At 34.8% G+C, this 25,761-nt stretch overlaps 1 protein-coding gene across 1 annotated transcript in view; it reads left to right on the forward strand.

The window, feature by feature from the left end:
- The first annotated feature begins 7,709 nt into the window (after window positions 1–7,709).
- The window catches only part of LOC120166215 (DEAD-box ATP-dependent RNA helicase 15-like), a 48,588-nt gene continuing 30,536 nt past the window's right edge, over window positions 7,710–25,761 (forward strand). Inside the window, exons 1-2 of the mRNA XM_039175536.1 lie at window positions 7,710–7,794; window positions 11,145–11,373. Coding sequence (XP_039031467.1) covers window positions 7,710–7,794; window positions 11,145–11,373 — 314 coding nt within the window. The remainder of the gene's footprint in view (window positions 7,795–11,144; window positions 11,374–25,761) is intronic.

The raw sequence follows: 25,761 nt of genomic DNA on the forward strand, positions 1-25,761 counted from the left end.
TTGAAGGCCCTTTTCTTTAGGTTTATGTTTGTACTTTAACATATTATGATCATATTTAGAGTGTTTTTTAGTTAATTTTGCATTATATGCATTGTTGGGAGTGAGTTGGTAATTTTTGGATTGATTATGATATTTTGATATGATATTGTTACCCTGATATCGTGACATTCTCTGATGCTACAGACATTACTAAGAGTTAATGCGAGGTAGGATTATTGGGTCGTTGCTGTAGCAAACGTTGCACGGGCAGAAAGCTATTGACAGTTGGACATAATTCTAACATGGAAAGGACTGAAAATTATAAAGAAGTCTTAATGGAAAATGATTATCAATTTAATGCAGGGTGAATTTATACTTTTTAGGTTTCTTAATTATTATATAAAAGAGGCGGTTGCACTTAATCTAGGGATAACTTTTTAGGGTTTTATTTTATTCTTTTTTTCTCCACCCTTAGTCATAGTTGCTTAGGCAATTTTAGGGAAGAACAACAGCTAGACGTGAAGTCAAAAGTCGCAGCACCGACAGGTGGTAGCTAATGATCGAGGAGAGCATCAATGACAACAACGATAAAATAATTATGAGAGTGAGTTTTTATTTTTGTTTAGTTGAAATACTCTTTAATTTGTGTGGGATTTATTAAACCTTGGATACTTATGAATGAGATCAACAACAAAAAGTGTTTAATGTTGGAATAATTCCACGTTTGCAAAATGTTATGATGCTACAATCAATGGGGCAGTATAGTGGGATGCACACAGAGGGACCCTCGAGCACACTTAAGAGTATTTATGGAGCTGTGTGATTCATTTGTACAACAAGGAGTGCCCAAAAAAACCTTGAAATTGAAATTGTTCGCATACTCGCTTCGCGACAAAGCCAAGGCGTGGCTCAGTTCGTTGCCACCTGGTACTACAACATCATAGAATGAACTTAACCAAAAGTTCTTGTTATGATTTAATCCTCCCAACATGAATACTAGATTGAAGAATGACATCACATCTTTCAAGCAATTGGAGGATGATAATATGTATAAAGCTTGGGAGTAATTCAAAGAATTGTTGCGAAAATGTTTGATGCATGGTTTCCAACATTAGACACAAATAGAGATATTCTACAATGGACTTAACATATAAACAAGGATAGTTGTAGATGATTCTGCCAATGGATCATTGTTGGAAAAGTCCTACAATGAAGCATATGATATCTTGGAGAGTTTTCAACAATGATTACCAATAACCCACTACAAGGATTATGTTGGGTAGACGAGTTGTAGGAGTTGTGGACAATGATGCTCCACACAGGTGACAACATTGACTGAAATGATAAGGAAAATGCAAAAGCCTGAAGGTGTGTATTATGGTGATACCCATAATTTTGAATAATGTCAACAAAACCCTAAGTTTATGTATTTTTTTTGAGAAATTATAATAGGAATGATAATGTCAATATATATGGGAACACCTACAATCCAAATTTCTAGAATTATCCCAACCCCAATGTAGCATTACAATCCACTTTTGGGAATACACATAACTATCAGCAACAACAATATACTCAGCACAAACCCATTCTGCAACATCAACAGTCACATCATCAGGAAATTACACAACAACAACGTAAAAACCAACAAAGTTATCAAGGGCAGACTACTAACATGCTGCAACATCTACATTGCTTGAGTTTCTTTTTGAAGGAATATATCTCGAGAAATGAAGTTGTGATCCCAAGCCAATTAACATCGCTGAGAGCATTGGAGAATCAAGTTGGACAGTTGGCCAATGCGCTTAGCAATAGACCACAAGGACATTGCAAAGTGAAATTGAAGTTTTGAAAGCTCATTACAACAAGAATTGCAAGGCCATCCCAAAATGTAGTGGACTCCATCTTGGAAAATCAAATGTTGAAAACAAGAAAGAATGTGAGAAGCGTGAACAACATGTAAAAAGAAAAGAGTTTGAAGTAGAGATTGAGGTACCCAGTGTGGATACTAACGTAAATGATAGAAGACATAGCAATAATTTCGGGACATTACCACCAATAATGTCCACAATATTGTCATATGTGATGCCACCAACATTGCCAATGTAGTAAAATCTAAGACCTCCACCTTTATTCCCCAAAAAATTCTAGAAAAGCGAGGAGAACAAACAATTCAAGAAATTTCTTGATGTGCTAAGGAAAATATGCATTAACATAGCAGTGCAGGAAGCATTGGAGCAAACACGAAGTAGGCTAAATTAATGGTAGTCGCATCGATCTTATTGTTGTGGTATCGCTAATTGCATGATTGGTTTTAACAATACCTTATTCTTTAGCTTGAATCGATCCATTGCTTTCATTGTCACTGTTGTGAGTCGCTTCATCCCTTCATATCTTTATTCACATATTTAATTTACTTTTATATTTTTATTGCTTTGTTCACAACATCACCTACACAATTATGTTATTTCACTTACATAATGCTATGACAGTTCTTTGAGAAATACTAGTCTCTATAGATATAATACTAGATGCATTAATTTGCATCCACTTTATTACTTGATAAATGATAGTGTATGCTTGCACTAATTGTTGTTACATTGTTCGAAGTATTAAGATGTACTGATAAGTGTAGAACTAAATCTGATTTTGAAGGGCTTGGAAAGAATTAGTAGACAAACATAAAGATGAATGGGCAGAAGCATATTTGCAAGGATATTTTTGTGCATGTAATATTATATACACTTGAATTGTATTTAATATTATATTTATTTATTGTATTTAACAAAATTATTATATATTTTGGTGTGCAACAATGAAGAGTATTCAATGGTATCAATATGATATCTTTATGATGTTGTTTTTTATATTTATTGATGGCATGTATATTATATATGATATGATCGCTCTGATATAGATATTTTTAATACTGGTTTGTAGTGATATATATATACATATTGACTTAAAAAGAAACATTAGTAGTATAATTAGTAAATAATATGAATAGTATTTTACTAAATTAAGCTTTATTTATAAAATAAATGAATTGTAAATTAAGCAGTTTTATGCAATATTACTTAGGATATGATACAAAATTAAACTACTAAGTTACTGCCTAAATTTAAACTTGATTTGAATTTTCAAATTATTATATTTTGAATTTATGCGAACTGAATATTTTAGCGATTGAAATTGAATTTAATGATTTAAAAAAAGAAATAAAATTTTGAACAGGAAATGTTTTAAATGTTTGATGTGACATCTCTAACTCGTATTTGGGATCAGATATGGAAAAGGGGTGTTACATTTTTTGGCATATGTGTTTGTATTATATTTCTAAAATAGGAGAATCATTTAGAGTGACTGATTAGGAGCTTCATGATGAAGCTAATAGTGGAAATAAAGAGATTAATGACAATTTTCTTACTCAGTATAATAAGAACGGTGCGCCAGAAAAGAAATAAGTGTAAGTGCCAAGATTAATAATGGAAGATGTTGAAAAGAAGGTTGACTAAATAGAAATACTTACTATTTATGAGTTGGGTACTCCCTTACCATATAGCAATGAATTGTCGTTTAAGATGATTAATTTGGAAAGACTCGAAAGAGTATAAGATCATAGTAATTAGTGAAAAAGCAAATTCGTTGTTCGAGTTATCTCAACAGTAGTTACTAAAAAAAGTTATTATTACAAGATTGTTAAGCTTTCATAGCTAATGTAGAGGATACTCAGGCTTAAGAAGTTAAATTAAGTTGGAAGATATTCCAATTGGTTCAAGAATATTCAGATGTATTTTTAGATGAATTACCTAGATTACCTATAAATTGATAAGTAGAATTTAAGATAAAAGTATTACCGTGTATTACGCCCATATCTATGATCCTATACAAGGTGGCTCCAATTGAGCTAAGGAAAATTTAAAAGTACAAATACAAGAATTGTTAGATCGGAGTTTTATAAGATGGAGTGTGTCACATTGGGGCACGTCGGTAATAATTTTTGTGAAGAAGAAAGATGGTTATGTGTGGTTATACATAGATTTTTGTCAGTTAAATAAAATGATAGTGAAGAATAAAATGATAGTGAAGAATAAACATTTTCTCCCAAGGATCGATCAACTCTTTAACCAGTTAAAAGGCATATTGATATTTTCCAAGATTAATCTTTGATTTGGATATTATTAGTTAAAGGTTAAAGAAGAATATATTCATAAAACTATTTTCAGAAATTGATATGGACATTGAGAGTTAGTAGTTATGCTGTTTGGGTTAATAAACACTCATGCAACACTTATGGGTTTGATGAATAGAGTGATTTTATTATACTGGGATCAAATTGTGGTGGTGTTATTGATGATAATTTAGTTTACTTGAAGATTAAGGAAGAACATAATGTGCATCGTCGTGTAATTCTTCAAATTCTTTGAGATAAAAAGTTTGTGCCAATTTGTTAAAGTGTGAATTTTGGTTATCTGAAGTTGCATTTCTTAGTCATGTAAGTATTAATAGAGAAATAAGAATGGATTCTAAGAAAGTACAATTTATTGTTGAATGGAGAATTCCAAATGATCTTTCTGAAGTTTGGAGTTTCTTAAGACTTGTCAGTTATCATCAAAGATTCATAAAGAACTTTTGATGATTGTCTTCCTATTCACTAAGTTATTGAGAATTGGATGGATGAATACCAAGAAAGCTTCGAGACACTAAAGAAGATATTGATACAAATATCAGTATTAGTACGACCATAATTTGAAAAGGATTATGTGGTCTATAATGATATGTCTCATAATGGTTTAGGATGCTTATTAGTGAAAAAAATCATGGCTTATACTTTGAGAAAGCTTAAGACTCGTGAAAGGAATTATCCAATTCATGATCTAGATTTGGTAGCAATTGTGTTCGCCTTGAAGATTTGGCACCATTATTTATATGGTGAGCGATGCTACATTTATACAGATCATAAAAGTTTAAAGTATCTGCTAATTCAAAAAGGGTTGAATGTAACATCCTAAAAACCGAGTTAGTGACTAAAATGAAAGTTTTTTTTAATTATGGTTACCAATTTAGGAGAAATTGATAAGTTCAAGGATTTATATGTGAATATTTTGGTATTGGATTAAATTGGAAGGATGGAAAGAATGAAGGGTATTATGAACTTTTCAATTTAATGGATATTTTTTCTTTTATTTATTAAGAAGATAAGCACGTGGGGTTTGGGGAAAAGTATCTGGAACCATTTTCTCTTGTCTTCTTCTTCTTCCTGTTTGCTCCAGCTCCAAATGTGAGTTTAATTTCAGCTATTTAATTCTTGGATTTTTAAGTTGGGTTTTATTCTTTGGGTGTTATATAAGCTTAAGGAAAGTTTATATAATATCAAAACATCAAGAAGAGAGAATTAGAAAGGAAATTGTAATAAGGGTGTATAAATGAATTGTAGGTATGAAAAGGTTTTTGAAGTTCTATTAATGAATTTGACTTGCCATTAGAAGGATTAAGAAGTTTAAAGCATTAAAAAATGAATTTAGAAAACATGAAAAGTTTGGTAAAATTCTTAAATTCAAGAGTTATGGTGAGTTATGAAAGATGATGAGGTGTTATAGTGATCTATGATGGTTTAAGTACGTATAGTTGAGTTTAAAAGCATAAAGAGAGTTAAATAAGTAGAGTTTGGGGTAAAGTATTGGAATTTTTGGGTTTAAGGAATGAATTCTGGGTTGGTAGTATCGGTATTGGTTGAGTGAGTACCGATACTACAAGGTAATTTTTGAGAAATTTATGCATGGGGTATCGATACCTGCATAAACAGTATCAATACCATAAGGAAATAGAGTAAGAAATCTTCATGAAGTAGCAGTATTGAAGTGACAGTATCGATACTAGGAGTATCGATGCCATTATGGAGGGTATCGATACCAGGTAACATCGAATCTAAAATTGGTATCAATACTGGATGGGGTATCGGTATCCTAGCATAGAAGTATCAATACTGTGCTGGTAGTAATGCTACTACTTAAGTTGGAAATTGGAAATTAGTGTTTTATTTAGTTGCTTTGATATGAATCTTGTTAAGTAATTCAAATCCCGATTTTCATTGGATTATATTCGTGTAGATATCGATCGAAAGCAAAGTTCGGATAGGCCGTCAGAGTAATAATTATGAGAAGGAAACAAGATATTGGTATTGACAAGCGAGCCAAGGTGAGTACATGATAATAAGTGTAAGTTATGTTATGGAATTAAGACTTGCGATAAGTCTAATTTTGATATTAGGTTACATGAGTTTGTGAATATAACATATAGGGATATGATGCTTAGATGTACATGAGTCCATGCATATGTTTAGAGGTACTTGCATTTCTATATGTGATTTGTGTGAATACATGTATGTGTGATAAATCATGTGACCATGAGCTATGTGTGACAATAAGATATACGATAAAAGATATTGTTGTGAAAGTGATATATGTGATTACATGTCTTTATGAACACAAGAAATGTGACATGACATATATGTGATAATGGGATATGAGATCATATGTGAATGTTACATGAAATATGACTTTCTGATATAACATGAAATTATGAACTTATATGACTATGTGATATGAACGTGTATATGTGACAAACATAAAAGGTAATGCCCATGTTATGTGTTATGAGAGTTAGGGGTATAGTTGGCATGCCAAGAGTCGAGGGTTCTACGTGGTCCTTCGAGACATATATGTAATCCTTTGGAACACATATGCGGCACTTCGGTACACTTATTTGATCCATTGGAATATGTATGCGGTCCTTAAGGAGTGGTTCTTCGGGACACATGTGTTTTATGTGGTCATTCAGGATATTTTTACGTGGTTCTTCGGGACAAATTCTATGTGCCCCTAGTGAGAATTATACGAGCTATGGTGACAACATATGTGCACAACCTCTATGTACTCACATACATTAAGTTCTCATAAGTAAACATCGGCTTTAAATACAATAATTAAATAAACTTGGCATGATACTATGTGTGCTCCATTGTGAAATGATCTACTTGTTTTATGATGTGTATAAAAATGATAAGTACATGTTTATATGATAAAAGGAATTAATGATATTAATATAACTAATATTTAGCATGTTAATGATGATATATATGTGTATATGAACATCATGTTACATGATATGTACATGCATTTGTTAAGTAGTTATAGTTCCATTATTTATTTACATGTCTCACTAAGTCTATGACTTAACGTGTGAGTGTTTCATATGTAGGATCCGAGAAGTTTCGCAGAGAAGATAAGCAGAGGAGACATCATAACTTCTGTAAAGATCAGATCAGAAGAATTAACAATAGGTTTTCTTGTTGTATTATATTATTGGCATGCATTTAAAGAATTAAGTTGTAGAAGCTCTGAACCGTTTTGTAAACTTTCGAGTAATATTTGTAAATTATTTTGTGTGCTTAAATTATATATTATTTTCCTATATTTGTATATAAGAAATGGTTTGAAAGGTTAATATGACATCTCAGACTCATATTTGGGTCGGATACAGGTTGGAGGTGTTACATTTAATGGTATCAGAGCTAAGGTTTAGTCGATTCTAGGCTTAAACCGAAGTCAAAATGTGTTTTAAAAAAAGGTGTTTTAAAAAGTATACATGCCAACAAAAAGTGAAAGTTTCTAATCTGATAGAGCCATGAGTATGTTGTCCTCTAATAGAGTTATATGGTTATGTATTAGATGTCTGATTGTGAGAGTTCTCGAAGTGATAGGAGAAGTAATAGACCTGAAGGTAGAAGCAATTCACCTGCCCTGGCCAGACAGGGTGAAGAGTGAACACCTCCAGTAGTACCAGTGAGAGATCAAGGGTTGTTTTTCGGGGCGTTAAACACTATTTTATCGCATTTTCAACCTCCTGTTCCTTCAGCTCCTCCAATGAATATAGCTAAGGACTTGAAAGGCTTATGAGCACCCGAGTTCAAGGGTGAAGCTGAGGAAGATCATATTGTTGCGGATCTTTGGTTTAACGATGTTAATATAATGTTAGATGTACTTCACTGCTCTGAAGTGGAGAAATTAGATGGAATAGTTTCTCTGTTGCGTGGTCAGGATAGAATATGGTGGACAAATTTCACCATGAGATTAAGAAGTGTTCAAGTGACATGGTTATTCTTTTTAGAAGAATTCAAGCTTAAGTATATTGGTGACCAGTTTATCAGACAGATGAAGCAAGAATTTCTGAATTTGAAGCAAGAAGATTATACAGTGTATGAATATGAATGTGAGTTTAACAAGTTAAGTCGTTTCGCTGTTGAGCTTATTCCGACTGAAAATGATGTATGTGATTGGTTGTGGAGGGCTTGCACCCTAGGCTAAAAGAGTTGTTGCTAGCCTTGAATTTGTCATCATTTCAAGAGGTGGTCAATCGAGCTAAAACTCTAGAGAGAGCTCAGAATGAGAGATTTAAAGAACAAAAAGTTCAGAAGTCTAAGAGAATTGGTATTTCGTCGATTTCTTCGCTATCAAAGAAAATTAGAGATTTGGATTCTCAAACTCTGACTATGTTTGAATTGACTGCTTCTTCGACTAAAAGATCAAATCTAAGTTAATCTAGATAATGTTCCCATTATGGAAAGAATCATACATGAGTATGTCGAGTGGTTTTAGGAGCCTGTTTTAGATGTGGTGATGTTGGTCACTTTATTCGAGACTAATCATTTGGTGGGAGTTTATTTTGGATATTTAAGTTTTGCTTTAATGAATGGTTATTTTTCTATGTTATATTCTGTTTTGTTTATGAAGCTTAGCTCCTTAAGGTTGTAGGAGCTAGGAGAGTAGCCGTTCCTTAGGAGATTACTTAGTGTTCGAGAGAATGTCTAGGTAGCACATCCTTAGTGTTCGAGAGAAACTAGGGAGGAACCACATAAGCAAGGAGTTCTAGATAGTAACTAGGCCTAATCCACGTTAGAGATAAAGCTAGGATTTTATTCGACTAAAAAGAGTTGTGTATGAGCGATAGGTTAGATGTTAATGCTGCCGCAATAAGGTATTACCGAGACATATCCTGTTATCTGGACCAATAGGATCCCTGCAGTAGCTAACGCCATTCGGTTTTGCCAAGGCATCTTCAATCTGTCAAGTCCCTTAACTAGAGATAGCATAGGGTACCCTTAGTAAACTCTGTCGGGCAGATAAGGCATAGAAGTAAGACCATTTTGAGCAGTAGACTTAAATTTCCTAAGTAATTCCTTTCACTCATTCTCAAGTAGCTTGTCGTGTGAGGAGTCTAAAGTCCTTATAAGCAAATCCAATATTTACAATTTATTTTGCCTTTACATATTCATTTGATTGCACTCAGCACAATTTAATTTTCTATAACATCTCAATTTGCTACCATATTACCATCATACAATTTCCACAACAACCATTCATTTTGCCACAACATTTTCATTTGCAAATAACATCACTAACTTTACTTAGGTGACATAGTAAAGCGCTTTGACCGAACTTATCAATTTCCTCCAATCCCTGTGGAGACGATACTCACTTATCACTGTATTACTTGTTCGATTGTGTATACTTGCACATATTTCCGCACCCATATATAGTACTCACAAATAGCGAACAATTACTTTTAGGCTTAATTGGAAAATTTCTTTTAGTCTATGTAACTTCCGCGTGTTTTTACATTTTAATCCCTAAAACTATTTTTTTATTTTGTTTAGATTTAGCCATTTAATTTTGACTTGTTTTAATTTAGCCTCTGCTATATGTTTAGTTTATTCTTTTTTAGCTTAGTAATTCGACATTTATGCAATTTGGTCCTTGTGCATGCTTAATTTATTTTTATATTTTTTTTATTTTTTATTTTTTAATTAGATTGTTTAAATAATTCATTGTTTCATAGTTTAAATTCTTATATTTAGTTTTAAATTAGATTAACATTCGAATCAAGCTTAGAAATTAGGACGACGCTCTTGTTTAACTAGGAAGCAATTCAAGTCGATTTTTCGCATAAGATGCCCGATTACTCGAATCGATTGTTCGACTTTAAAATTTATTAATAATTAATATTTTCTAAAAAATACTTTAGGTTTAATAATTTAGACAATATTTAGAATTTTTGTTGTTAGTTGGTCCTCAACTTTAGAAATTATCAATTTAGGTCCTTAAACTTTTAAATCTTTTAGAAATCGATATTTTAATATCTTGACCTTTTTAGTCCCTGAATTTCATTTAGAGCTTTAATATTAACATAATTAAATAGGTTAAATTGAGCATCCACTTTTAGCTAGATTTCAATATGTCCTCTTAATTTAGGGAATAATTCGAGTTGGCCCTCGCTTAAATGCTCGAGGGACCATCACGGTTATTTGATACAATAATTGATTAAAAATCAAATAGAATAATATCAGAGCCTACAGTTTTAGGCTTATGCTTCTAGATCCTTTATTTTTCATAATTTGACACTTTAAGCTAGAAAATGTCTTAATTTACTCTTAGCTTAATTATTATTAATAAATTCATTTGATTGCATTTTGTTTTTAAAACCTAAGGTAATGTTCACTTATTAGGGAATTAATGGTAAATCCCCCACATGTATGCTCAGGAGTAAGTAGTGGTGATTCTCAAAATAAGTCAACATCCTTTTCAAGACCGCATCATGATTTCTAAAATTAAGGCAATATCTTGTTATTAGGCACAATAGTTGATCTCTCGTGTTTATTCTAGCGGGAGAATGCTATCAGTCTTAATAAACAGATACACTTTTCAACTTTTTGCATCCGTAATGATTTTCAAATTGAAAAAAGATCAAACTCAAAATTTTTGATTTTAAATATAGGGTAACCAACTAGGTACCAATTTTTGGACGCTTGTGGAGGGTGCTAATCCTTCCCCACGCGTAACTAACTCCTGAACTTGATATCTGGATTTTCACAGGCCTTAAAACTTGGTATTTGGATAAAAATAAAATGTTTTATTAAAATCACCCAGTTTTTATGGTGTCCCAATCGCACTTTAAATGATTGGTGACGACTCACATTTCGAAAATTCCTTTTATAAAAGAAAACCCCCGAGTTGGTATCAGGTTTTCTAGCCCGGGTGAAAAGCGGTGTCAACAATTAGGAATGTGGAATACTGTAGTTTTTGTTCTATAATCCTTACATCAAATAGAACCAGCTTCAGCACAAGTTGTTGCCCTAGTTTTATGTCATATAAGGGAGTTAGCTCATCAATCAGGCCGGCTAAGTTTGGATGCAAAAAAACTCCTTGATGCGTTGGACTTCAACCAAATTGTTATCTTTGTCAAAAGTGTGAATCGGGCATCTGAGTTGAAATGGTTACTTGTGGAGTGCAATTTTCCATCTATATGCATCCACTCTGTTATGTCCCAGGAAGAAAGGTTCGTAAATTGTGCATAGTTCATTTTTGTCACCTTGACTTTTGTAGTTTATATTCTTGTAAAACAAATGAAATAATGACCTTTCTGTAGACACACCATTTCGTCCCGCTTTATGTAATATTATGTATTACATATATATTACATATTTATATCATCATAAGGCATACACGTTATATGTTACACATTTATAATATTTATATATTATATTAAACATATATTGTATATATATATTTATTATTTATTTTATTACATTTTTGTATCAGGTCCAATGTTTCAACAAATGTTAGGCCCAAAGCCATTACAAAGTTGCCACCCAATACCAACAAACCCAATTGCCCAAGCTACAACCTGAACTAGCAACCTGAGACCCGGTTCAGACCCAAATCGGCTCTAAGATGTAACCCGGGTTAGTTAAGGTTTGAGACCCTAACTCCCTACCTCCTCAGTGCCACATCTCCTTTCGAAGACTCTTCAGGCCTCACGTTTTTCTCAGCTCAACAAACACAACATCGTGTGTTAGTGGGACACCAAAACAAGCTAAAAACAAACAACAATAAACAAGTTTAGTTCGAAGAGGAGTCTCTAACAATAGGATTTTTTAAGACTATTTATATACGCATGTAATCATAAAAAACAGAGGAAAACCCGACAAGAAAATACACAAGGAAAAAAAGAGAGAAACATTGAGAAATTAGAAGTAAAGTTTTATAATCTTCGAAAGGAAAAAGGGAATAAAAGGTATATTTTTTGTTACCTTGCTCGGCTTTGCATGCGATGGTTGATTTTGCTCGTCGTTTTGGACTAAAAACTATCAAAAAGCCGATGAAAAGGGAGAAGGCTTTCGAAGGGTATCTTTTAGATATAGCCTTCCCCGAGGCTCGTGTTTGAAAATAAATGTGATTTTTGAAAAGTGGATTTAATGAGCTTTCGAAAACCAAAAAAATAAATTTTTTCACAGCCGATGAACGGCGGTCGACGAGGCGACGACCGACTAGAATATGGGTTCATACAAGCCCAACAGTTGTGTTATTCAAAAATAAAGAACATTTGAGAGAAATGAGGGGGTGTTTGATCGGTTTGAAAGAATGAGAAATTATAAAAGGTGTTTATGATTTTTTTGTATTTATACCAAACCCGAGTGACCTGTTGATCCGACCCACGAACTCGGGGATTCGCGTGTTTTACCGAAATAAGTGGGGAATTACAGTTTTGGTCCCCTATTATTTTAAAACATTTATTTTAAACCCTGAAATCAATTTTAATCCCCAATTGTTTTTAAATTTTACCCCCACATTATTATTCTTTCAATTTAGTCCCTTCGTGTTTTAATTTCTCTTTTTATTCTTATTTTTATTTATTTAAATACTATATTTTATTATATATATATATATACATGTTTTTTTATCTCTTTTCTTTCTTTATTTAATTTATTTATGTAATTTAACTAATATATATATATATATATATATTCTTATTTTTTCTTTTGTTTGTTTCTGTTTTTTATTTTCCCCAACATTTTTATTTATATATATATATTTTATTTTATTTTTCTATTTTTATTATCTTTTTTGTTACTGTTATATATATATATATTTTTTTTTCTTTTTTTCTTATTTTATTTAAATACTACATGTTATTATATATATTTTATTTTATGTTTTTTTATTTTATTTTTCCTATGTTTTTTGTTCTGTTTTATTCTTTATATTCTTTTTCCATTATTTTTTCTTTTTCATGTTTTTTAGGTAATTTATTTATTTATTCCTATTTTATCCTTTCTTTTCTTTTATTGTTTAATCCTGCAATTTGTGTTTTACTTTTGTAATTTAATATACTTTTTTTTGTTTGTTGTGGGTTTTAATACAAGCACATTGTTTTTATTTCTGTTAGTTCCTTAGCATGCCTATATATTTTTACCTAAAGCATCATAATTTAACATATATTTTCCTTTTAATATCTGTATTTTACTTTATCTAACGTTTTTTTGACTTTTCAAAGGTACGCTTTTTAAATCTATTAAAGGTAAGTAATCTGGATCAAACTTTACGTTTTAATTTAACTTACAATTTTCAAAATTAAGACAACGGGAAATTAATTTGTACTAAAAGTGCAGTCCAAGGGTGCTAATTCTTCCTTGACTGTAACCGACTCTCGAATCCGACATATATATGGTAAGACGCAGATCAGGTAAGATGGTGTCTGATCAACCTTAATGTTTTTTAAATGATCGGTGTCGGCTCTAACATTTTTTTTAAAGTCGAAGCCCAACTCCGGGTCCACCCAAAAGATGGCTACGATAGCTTGGTGACTCTGCTGGGGATAGGTAAGTGAGTCAGGCTAAGGTTAATTTCCAGTTGTCTTCCTAAGTGAAATGGTAAGTTTAAATTTTAAGGTAACTTTTTCGATCCTTATTACTTACGTTTGATTATCTTTTCAAATAAATAGTTGTACTGACGATTTCTTTCAATGGTTTCAGCTTATCAAACGCTTTTCCATATAAGGCTCTATACCCGAGCTCCAAACCCGTTTTTAAGTGGGGGTGAAAGTGACGCTTTCGTGAGAATTTATTCTCCGTATGGGTGTAGCAAGTAACCTTCGAGATTCATATACCTTATGTCTTCGTGTGAATTTATTCTCCGTATGGGCATAAGGAAATGTATCCTCTCGAGTTTAACTTAGTCCACATAAGCTTGTAATGGGCTTAGGACTAAGGGTCTGGCAAGCACAATGGGGCACCGATAAGGAGAAATCGAGTACCTTTTTTTTAGAACCTAAACCAAGAGACTACAAGGAATTAGAGCCTACCCCGAAACCTCATTTTAAAACCTAGGATATTCTTTTATTCATGCAGTTTGTTTGTTTTATTTTTACTTTCATCATTTATATTTTTTATCTTACTAACATTTTTCTTTCATGTTTGTCTTTTTAGCATTTGCATCATAAAAAGAGGTCATTGATCCATAAAAAGGTGTTAGTTATACAAAAATAATATGCATTAATGGACAAAGGTGTTGTAATGCAAGAGGTAAAAAACACCGTGGTACGACTATGGTCCGAAAAGACTCAGAAAGAAAAGGGAAACAGTCTGCAAGGAAGCTATGTGTCAAAACTGGTTAGCTATGCCTCTGTCACTTAAAACAGAATGATGTCCAAGAGCTACGGAGCATTTGGGACAGTTAGAAGGGTGAACGAAAGCAAAAGTTCAGCCAACAGTATGATGATATCGCACTCCTACTCTATGTCAAGACCGATGAGCCCTTAATCAGAGCCTTGGTACAATTCTGGAACCTGGGGTACAACTATTTCACCTTTAACCAGGAATACATGGTACCCAAAATTGAAGAGTATACCACATTGATGCATTGCAAGGGAATCAGAATGGATCGAGCCTACATCAAGCACATCAAAAGTCAACCTTTCAAGAATGGGTTGGCAAATGTTACGGGAGTAGATGAGAAATGGGTAACCGACTAGATTCAACGCAAAGGTAGCAGGGAAGGAATTCCTTGGACCGATATCGAGCAACTAATGAAGAATTACCCCAATGAATGGAATGTGATAGACCTTTTCGCGTTGGGGGATTTATAGTTTGGTGATATTCCTGAAAACTTTAGGGTACATTGAGGCAGTTGTGGTGGAATTGTTTGAACAACTCTTGAAGTGAGTAAATCTAGCACCAGCAATCTTAGATGAGACCTTCCTCTCTCTCAACCACTGCAGGAAGACTGGCAGAGGAAGATTCATAGGGTGTGCTCAGCTTCTCCAAGTTTGGATCCACAGTCATTTCTGGAAGACTAACGAGATTGTTTATCGTCAATTCAACACAACTTATTTACCTTTGGGGAATTCCTTACTCTGAAATGGCATGAGAGCACCTCAAAAGAAAGTGGATGAAAGTATTCACACATCTTTATGACAGGGATATTGCTTGGAGAGATCCTTGGTTGACCCACAATGACATTCTCTTCTGATGTAAGGATTCAGATACTATGACTCTACTTGGATTATGGGGAGGAGTTGGATATTCTCTACTTTTGGCACTTCTACAGTATGGGGCACGCCAATTTTTCCCAGCAACATACGGAATATCGGGATTGAAATTTTCATACCATGGGGACAACTATAAGAAAAAGGTCAAGGAAGTAGCCGAGGCATGAAAAAAAGTGTTCCGAATGGATGTCATGGCTGGAAAAGACATCTTACTCCGGACTATTTGGAATGGCAGAGGCTAAGGAAAAATGACAACATCCCAGTGCCAGATCATGAGGACACCTGAACTATAGAGGAACATCTTAAGCATGTTCCTTCTGAGTTAGATATAGCAAGGGAAGAATTTAAAGCTATAAAGAATGAGCTGAAACAAAGGGTAAGAGAGCTTGAGGCCGAAAGATATCAGTGGAAATTATATGCCGATACTCAGAAAGATCGAGTAGACAAGTTAGAGAATGAACATAAGAAAACTTATTTTGAACTTGAAGACTTGAGAAAATGATATCGAAAACAAGTCCTAAGCAATTTTAATCTAAAAAGGACTTCTGAATACTAGAAAGGCGAAGCTAGCAGCCTAAAAAGGAAGTTTGTAGAGCATGATAAAAGAGAGACTATGAAAGAACAGCTAAAGACTGCTCAGAGGCGTTTAATAGATAGCCAACATCAGAATAAGCGTTTGAGAATCCAGGTAGCTGATTTAGAGAAGTCTCTTAAGAAATAGAAAGAATGGGATGACAAAACCATAGCTGAGTTAGATGCCATTGTGAACGGATTCAAGAAGTAAGCAAGCTAGTTTCAGATAGTGCCGTTTGATGGAGGGGTGCAGTGGTGTTTTCGTTGGGAACAAGCTCAGCAAAGGGTGAAAGCTAGATATACAGTCATCCGAGATTTCCTAGAGCAAGTACAGAAGGCAGCTCGTTATTTACATGGTTTAGCAAGAGAAGCCAGAGTGGTTCGACAAGGCATTCAACCAGTGACAAATGAAGGAAGAAATCTGGTTAACCTGTTAGAGACTGTTCGGGGTCTAGAGGATTTAGTCTAGATGTACCTTTAAATTATTTTTTGTCTCTTAAAAGATAAAACACTTTTTTTTTAATAAGGATTGTTTATAATAACAGACATATTTCTGGATCAATGCCTCTAAATCACATACATCATGCATTTCATACTTTGCATTTTATTTTCTATGTTTATTTTTATATTTTCCATGTTTTTACATTCATATTAACTAACAGAAAATGTCTCATCAGAAGAAAGAACAAACACCGAGTTTACCTCTACATGCTCTAGACACGCATCATCCTCACAACACCAGAACGAAGAAAAGACAAATGGAAGCCAAAATCGCTCAACTCGAGGAGAACATGTTGAAGTTATATAGAGAGCTGGAAGAAAAGATAAACTAGAACAATCAGAGTACTCTGGACACAATCACAAAGAACCAAGAGTCCTTGGTCAATCAGATTATGGCCAAGTTATCTGGTTTACATCAAGCAAGTGCACCAGGGGCAGGTTCGTCTGATGGGGTAACTATACCACCGACCCCACAGATGGTTATCTCACCCGGACTGCAAGTGGACTCATCTGCTGCAAAAGATAAAGCCTCATCTGTTGTAAAGATACAAACTTCTGTATTCAACCCTAACAATAATCTGAATGTTTACCACATCCCAGATTTTGATGAAGAAGACAAGGCAAAAAAGATGGAAGAGAAAATTAAACTGCTGGAAGACCAAATGAAGGTGGTCAAAGTGGACCATGACTACTATAGAGTGGATGTATTGGAGCTAAGCCTGGTCTCGGATTTGGTACTTCTACCAAAATTCAAATTCCATGAGTTCGAGAAATTCGATAAAATAGTTTCCCCTTAGCCCACATCACTATGTTTTGTCGGAAAATTACAGGATATGTGGGAAATGATCAACTCCTGATTCATTGCTTCTAGGAGAGCCTGTCTGGTTCAGTTATCCGGTGGTATAACCAGTTGAACCGATATCATATCAATACCTGGAAAAATCTAGCCTAGTTTTTCTTGGAACAGTACAAGCACATTATCAATATGAGACTAGACCGAGTTATGATATAAAGCATGGATAAGAAGCATAACGAATGTTTCCGACAATATGCAGAGAGATGGAGGGATTTGGTTGTGCAAGTTCATCCACCCTGGGATGAAAAGGAAACCAGGAAGCTCTTTGTACAGACTCTGAAGGCTCTTTACTTCAGATATATGGTCGCAATCACTTCAGGAAGTTTCTCAGATTTAGTTATGGCCATAGAGATGATTGAGTTGGCCATAAAATAAGACAAAATCGATGGAGGGAATCAAGCAAGAAACCTTACATGAAGAATAAGAACAGAGAGATTAATAATGTCAACACCTATAATGCCAATAAAGGTGTTGCAATCTCAAGCACAAAAATAACTGCAGCTGTACCGTCAGGTACTTCTAGACAAAGTCCGAGGGAACCTAGGAAAGAAAGATAGAAGGAGTAATTCGATCATATTCCCATGCCATACAAAGAATTATATCAATAGCTCTTTGACACTCATGTAGTGTTACCATACCCTGTGAAATCATTGAAGCCCCCATACCCCAGATGGTATGATGAGAATGCCTACTGCGAATACCATGGTGGTGTGTCAGGGCACACGATAGAAAATTGCCTAACATTCAAGAGGATTGTGCAAAGAATGTGCAACAAGAATATGATCCACTTTAACTCAGGAGCACCAAATGTTACACAAAATCCTTTGCCTAATCATCAGGAGACTGGATTAACGCAGCCACTAAAAAGAATGGTAGGAAAATTAAAACTAGTGTTTCTGAAGTAAAGTCTCATTTGGCTTAGGTATTAAACCAAATGGTAAAATCAGGGCTTCTTGTACCACATTCGGATACATCAAGGAATAGACATGGTAATCACTGTTGTTACCACAATGAAGAGGGGCATTAGGTGCAAGATTGCCCAGAGTTCAAAGCCATGGTCCAGCTCATGATGGATAGGAAGAAGCTGGAGTTTTATAAAGAAGCCCAAGATTCTCCGAAAATAGATGTTTGCGCTGCCGGAGAGTCCTCTAAAAGAAGATACGATAGGGGTAGTCCTTTGATAATTACCCCTAAAGCAAAGATAACAGACAAGACACAAGTGAAGGTGGTGATCACAACACCCCAACCTTTTCACTACAAGGACAACCGACAAGTGTTGTTGAAATACGAGTGTCAAGTAAGATGATAACGAAGTGGGGCAGACTGTGGGGAAACACTACTTCCAAGAGGATAAGTCCCCCCAAAGACCACTTGAACTCTTTAAGGAAGATGTGTTAGCAATCAAGGACCCCATAAATGTAGAAAAAGCTAGAGAGTTTCTCAAATTTGTGAAGCACATTGAATACAACATTGTAGAATAATTACATAGCTTGTCGACACGTACTTCAATATTGGTGCTGTTATTGAACTCGGAAACACACCGGGATGTACTATTGAAGGTCCTGAATCAGACTTTTGTGCCACAAGACATACCAGTCAGCAAGTTGGATCGATTGGTTAATAACATTCAAGCTGATAATATCATTTCATTTTCAGATGATGAGATTCCGTCTGAGGAAAGAGGTCGAGCTAAGGCATTGCACATAACCACCCATTGTAAGGGGCACGCTTTATCAAGTGTATTAATAAAAAAATGTTCAACATTTAATGTGATGCCTTTAGTTACATTGAAAAGACTGTCAATATATACCTCTTATATGAGAACCTACCAGAGCGTGGTCCGAGAATTTGATGGGACCAAGAGGGAGGTAGTTGGCAAGATTGAGGTGCCGTTAACCATTGGACCTTCCACCTACAACATTTAGTTTTTAGTGATGAACATCATGCCTTCCTACAACTATCTTTTAGGAAGGCCTTGGATTCGTCAAGCTGATGCATTACCATCCATATTGCATCAAAAAGTTAAGTTTGTCATTGATAAAGACCTAGTAATTATTAACACTGAAGAAGATATTGTGGCGAGTGTGACCACGGATGCTCCATACATTGAAGTAGACGAGGAGGAGGTAGAATGCTCATTCCGCTCCTTAGAATTTGTGAATGCCATATTCGTGGATGAATGAATGAAGATTTCTAAACCTCAACTTTCCGAATACACCAAAATAGAGATCAAATAGACCTTGGGACGAGGTAATAAGATAGGAAGAGGATTTAGGAAGCTGCTGCAAGGAAGGATTAATCCTGTCCTTTCTATATAAAAAATTAGATCAGTTTGGGCTTGGTTTTCAGCCCAGTCAGCAACACAAGAAGAGATAAATTCAGAATAACTGAGAGAGACGATTGGCCAGATTGATTGGAACTGAATTTCAATGGGAACCCATGGTATTCCCACCTCTTTACGACACATTCAAGACAGGTGGTTATGTGTTTGAGACCACCTCACCAGATTTGGAAGCGACTCTAAAAGACCTGAGTATTAACGCCGTAATCACAGAAAATACTAAAGATGCGGATAGATCCGGAATCCGCCCACTACCGCTTGGGTGTGTGCTTAGCAACTGGTCGTCGGAAGAACTACCTATGATTTTCAAAGTTCTTTAAGAGTAATGTTCAAACTATCCCTATTCGCCTATACCCGGGGCAATAGGTGATCTTTTGTAAGGGTGAATAAACATGTTGATTTAAATTCAATAAAAGATGCAATTTCTTTCATGGAAAACAATTTTCTCGTTTTATTTCTTTTGAATTTAATTTTTTATTTTCTTCATTTTAGTACTTCATTTCATTCTCTTTCAAATTTAATTTTTTATTGTCCCGTATGGGATATCTTCCTCTCATACAAAAAGATTTCCTTTTTCCTTCAGGTCCCCAGATAACAATAATGCATGTACTAATTATCTTGATCCTGAGGTGGATTTTGAATCGTCCATTTATCTTGGGGAAATTGATGAATGCGATAATGAAGAGGAGTGCAACTTACTTACCGAATTATTGAGAAAAATGAAGTCTTGAATCTAGGCACCGAGGAGGAAAGAAAGGAGGTCAAAATTGACACAACTCTCTCAGCTGAAGCAAGACAAAACTTGATAGTCTTACTCCAAGAATACAAAGATGTGTTCACATAGTCGTATCAAGACATATCGGGGCTAGACATAGATATGGTAGTCCATAAAATGCCAATCAAACTAAAATGCAAACCCGTACATCAAAATCTAAGAAGAATGGACCTAAGATGCTCCTTAAGATCAAAGAAGAAGTCAAGAAGTAGTTCGATGTTGGTTTCCTTCAAGTGGCCAAGTATCCGAAATGAGTGGCCAATATAGTGCCAGTTCCAAAGAAAGATAGAAAGGTGCACATGTGTTTTGATTACCGAGACCTTAACAAGGCAAGCCCTAAAGACAACTTACCTCTGCCACACATAAACACGTTGGTGGATAATACTGCTATGAATGTTTTCTTCTCGTTCATGGATGGATTTTCAAGATATAACCAGATTAAGATGCACCCTGAAGACATGGAAAAGACCACGTTTGTCACAATGTGGGGAACTTTCTGCTAAAAAGTGATACCATTCGGATTGAAGAATATTGGGGCAATGTATCAAAGAGCTATGATGACCCTATTCTATAATATGATATACAAAGAAATCGAGGTTTATGTTGACGACATGATTGTTAAGGCACAAACTGAGAATAAACATGTCGAGAATCTGAGAAAGCTCTTCCAGAGATTAAGAAAGTTCCAACTAAGATTGAACCCCAATAAGTGCACATTCGGAGTAATATCTGGGAAGCTGTTAGGCTTTGTGGTCAACAGGAAAGGCATCAAAATTGATCCTGATAAAGTTAAGGCTATCTAGAATCTACCTCCTCCACAAACACAAAAAGAAGTTTAAGGCTTTCTGGGTAGATTGAACTACATAGCACGATTCATATATCAGTTAGCCGATAAATGTGACCCAATCTTTCACCTTCTCTGAAAGAACAACCCTAGAGCATGGGATGAGAACTACCAGACATTATTTGAGAAAATAAAGGAGTATTTGTCTCACACCCCTATCTTGATGTCCCCTATCCCGGGCAAACCTCTATTCTTGTATCTATCCATATTCAAGAATTCAATGGGGTGTGTCCTAGGTCAACATGACAAATCCATAAGGAAAGAAAGGGTCATCTACTACTTGAGGAAGAAGTTCACCGATTGCGAGGTCAGATATCCTCCCATCGAAAAGGTTTGTTGTGCTTTAGTCTGGGCTACACGAAGACTTGACAGTATATTTTATATCACACCACTTGGCTAATTTCCAATTTAAATCCACTAAAATACATAATGAGTGTGCCTGCTCTCTCAGGAAGATTAGCTCGATGGCAGATGTTATTATCTGAATTTGACATCGAGTATGTGAGCCAGAAAGCCATAAAGAGAAGTGCCATATCAGATTTCTTGGCAAGCAAAACTGATGAAAATTACGAGCCGCTGGACTTTGACTTCTCAGACGGAGACTTGATGACCATATCTTTAGAAGAAGCAAGTACTTCCATAGACAGTTTCTGAAAATGCATTTTGATGGTGCATCAAATGCATTAGGACATAGTATCGGGGCCATACTGGTCTCCCTGGAAGGGAATCATTACCCATTCACTAGTACATTGAATTTTGATTGCACCAACAACATGACAGACTATAAGGCTTGTGTTTTGGGGATTCGAGCTGCAATAGGGCAAAATATAAAGACCTTGCGAGTATATGGAGATTCGGCCTTAGTAATCTATCAGCTCCGTGGAGAATGAGAAACCAAGGATGTGAAGTTAGTGGAGTACCAGAAGCTAATACTAGATCTGCTCGAAGAATTCGATGAAGCCACCTTCTATTATGTGCCTAGAGAATAAAATCAAATGGCTGATGCTTTAGCTACCTTGGCAGCCACATTCAAGGTTGGCAGGGAGTCTGAAATGATGTCAATTGACATGCATTCGTATGAGTACCAGACTCATTGTTACCAAACCGAGGAAATGAAAGACACTAAGCCTTGGTACCACGACATTCTGTAATACATCAAGAATCGAAATTATCTAGATGAAGCCATCGAAACTGATAAAAGAACCATTAGAATGATAACAACTGGATATGTCCTTGATGGGGAGGTCTTATATAAGAAAAACCATGATCAAGTTCTATTAAGGTGTGTAGATGCAGAAGAGGAAAAGATGGTAGTGGAGGAAGTATATTACAAAGTATATGGAACACATGTGAATAGATATATGATGTCAAGGTAAATAATGAGATGCGGATATTTTTGGTCGACACTGGAAAGTGACTGCATCAACTACGCTATAAGATGTCATAAATGTCAAATTTACGGGGATAAAATAAATGTTCCACCTCAGTCCCTTCAAGTATTGACATCATCATGACCTTTCTCTATGTGGGGCATTGATGTTATCGGGCAAATCCATCCGAAGGCTTCAAATGGTCACCAGTTCATTCTTGTGGCAATTGACTATTTCACCAAATGGGTAGAGGCTACATCATACGCCAGTGTCACTCAGTCCAATATTTGTAAGTTTTTGAAGAAAGAGATCATATATCGATATAGTTTACCTGAAATGATCATTTCCAATAATGCTACAAAATTGAACAACAAGATGATGGATGTTGCTTGTGAGTAATTCAACATAAGGCATCACAACTCTACTGCTTATAAACCAAAGATGAATGGAGCAATAGAAGCAGCAAATAAAAACATCAAGAAGATAGTAGAGAAAACAACTAAGACCTACAAGGATTGTCACGAGAAATTGCCTTTTGCTTTATTTGCTTACCAAACCTCGATACGAACTTCGACTGGGGCAACCCCATTTCATTAGCATATGGGATGGATGCAGTGCTGCCCATTGAGGAAGAAATTATGTCACTGTGGGTCTTGTCAGAAGTCAAATTAGATTATGCAAAATAGATACAATCCTGGTATGACGAATTGAACCTAATAGAGGAAAAGAGATTGAAAGCCATTCATTATGGTTAACTCTAGCATAAACGAATGATTCGAGCACATAACAAGAGGGTGCGCTCGAGAGTATTTCGTGAAGGAGATCTTGTGCTTAAGAGAATTTGGCCAATTCAAAAAGACTTCATATGAAAATAGATGTCAAATTGGGAGGGACCTTTTATCGTGAAAAAGGCTTTCTCCAGAGGAGCACTTGTCCTAGATGATATGGACAGACCGAAACTGTCGAATCCCGTTAATTCAGATGCAGTAAAAAATACTTTGAATTAAGATGAAAACCTAAGAGGGCGTCCTAAGTCGAAGAAGAAAAGAAAATGAAAAGAGAAAGAGAAAAAATGTTTAGGGTGAAAACCAAAAAGGGCGCCCTAAATTGAAAAAAAGAAAAAGAAAGAAAAAGAAAAAGAAAAAAGAAAATAAAGTGGGTCCAAGATGAAAACCTGAAAAGAGCATCTTGAGACCAAGGATGGGTCCAAGTTGAAAACCCGAAATGGCGATTTGGATATTGATTCAGGAAAGGTCCCTAATCTAGATAGTGAAACATCCTGGTATCTGAATCTTCTACAGACTTAACGAGTCGGAGAAAGGTTGCACTCTCCTGAATATTGTCGCATCTTCGAAGATCCCTTAAAAAAAAAGCTTCCTTCAAGGTCATCTAACGGTTTACCAGTTCAGAAGCACCCGCATTATTGAGATCTAAAACGTCCATCTATACCTCTTTTATGTATTTACTTTCTAGAATGTTTGTCATGTATTGTTTGTTTTTTTTCCCTTATGAATAAAGACGACCATTTCTCTAAATCAATTCCTTTTAAGCATATTGGGTTGAATTTAAACCTAATGATTTATTCACTTCTGAAAAAGATAATTGCATATTAATGTACAAAGATTTTAATTGAAAAGTACAGGCACTCGAAAGCCGATCAAGGCTCATGCAATGTACTTAAGATGATTGAAAAGCGTTTCCCAAATCAAGGATAAGAATAAAATTTTACATATCGGATTTAAACGTGTTATAGAATTCAAGACCAAGAATCAGATATTCAAGATTCTAGAGTCAAGATTTATCAAGACTAGCAATTAGAGATTGAGATTTCTCTCTAGATCCTAAAATAACATATTTCACATATGCATTTTAGGCACACCTAAGATAATTGTATTCATAGCATCACATATATGCATAACTTTGCATATTCCTATTAGAGTCAATTTCAACTTCACAGCGAAGGATATTGAACTCGAAGTGATCAATTTACAATAAGGGATTTCAACTTCACAATGAAGGATATCTAATTCAAAGCTCAACTTCACAATGAATGAGCAATCCATGATTTCAACTTCACGAAGAAGGATATCGTGCCCAACGAATCGACTTAATTTCATAGCAAACAAGTCGTCTACAACAACAGGGGTTTATTCCCCAACCAAGTATATCATAACTCAAAGGCGAGAAGAGTTATCTGTCAACAAGAACTTTCGAGATCGATTCCATTTAGTTCGAGAGCACATTTACCGCAAGGTAGCAGCAAGGGACCACTTTCCGGTCAAATTTTCACACCAAGGTATTTAAGTCGAGAAGAAGTGTAACACCCCCAACTCGTATCCGAGTCCGAGGTGTCACATTCACTTTTCAAAACTCTTTTCTTTACAAATCCACCAAAATCTTAAATTCATCATTTGAAAAAGTGAGTACTTTATAGAAATAATTATAATTAAATTGTTTTACAAACCAATCAGAGCATATTCAATCCAAATCTTGTAGCTACATGCCAACTAAATTTTGTAACACAAAATACATAGACTCCATAGGTTTCGGATCTGATATTCTTAAGAAAGGTGCTAACATGTCTTGCTCCTCTTAATTTCTCTTCTCATTTCTGTAACCTACGTGTGAAACAATCACAAGCTAAGTCTTTGACTTAGTGAGACATTAAATTATAAAAGAACTCCAACTATTTACACATGCATGAACATATCATCTTATAATGCCACATCAAAACAATATAACATTATATATAACATATACATATCACACATTATTTTAAATCTCTAACCTTATTTCACTATCAATATTCTTATCATTTATATCTTATAATTATATCCTATTATATCTAATCTTTTACTCAACATATTATTCAATTAACCAAGCAATACAGACATCATCATATAAATCATATCAGATTATCTATTAAGAAATACATGCATACATATAAATCATCATTAGTCACTTATCATTTAATCACATAGCACATATACTTAACATTCTTAATCATATACTATACCTATACCTCATCATGTCCTTGCTATAAAATTTATCATATCACGATATGTATTTGTTATTATCTCTTGATTAGCCCATGTACATATGTGAGAACTATTGATATGTGAGTCTATAGAGGTTGTG

The sequence above is a fragment of the Hibiscus syriacus genome, unplaced genomic scaffold (genome assembly GCF_006381635.1).
Source record: "Hibiscus syriacus cultivar Baekdansim isolate YM2019G1 unplaced genomic scaffold, ASM638163v2 tig00111633_pilon, whole genome shotgun sequence".
Taxonomy (NCBI): Eukaryota; Viridiplantae; Streptophyta; class Magnoliopsida; order Malvales; family Malvaceae; genus Hibiscus; species Hibiscus syriacus.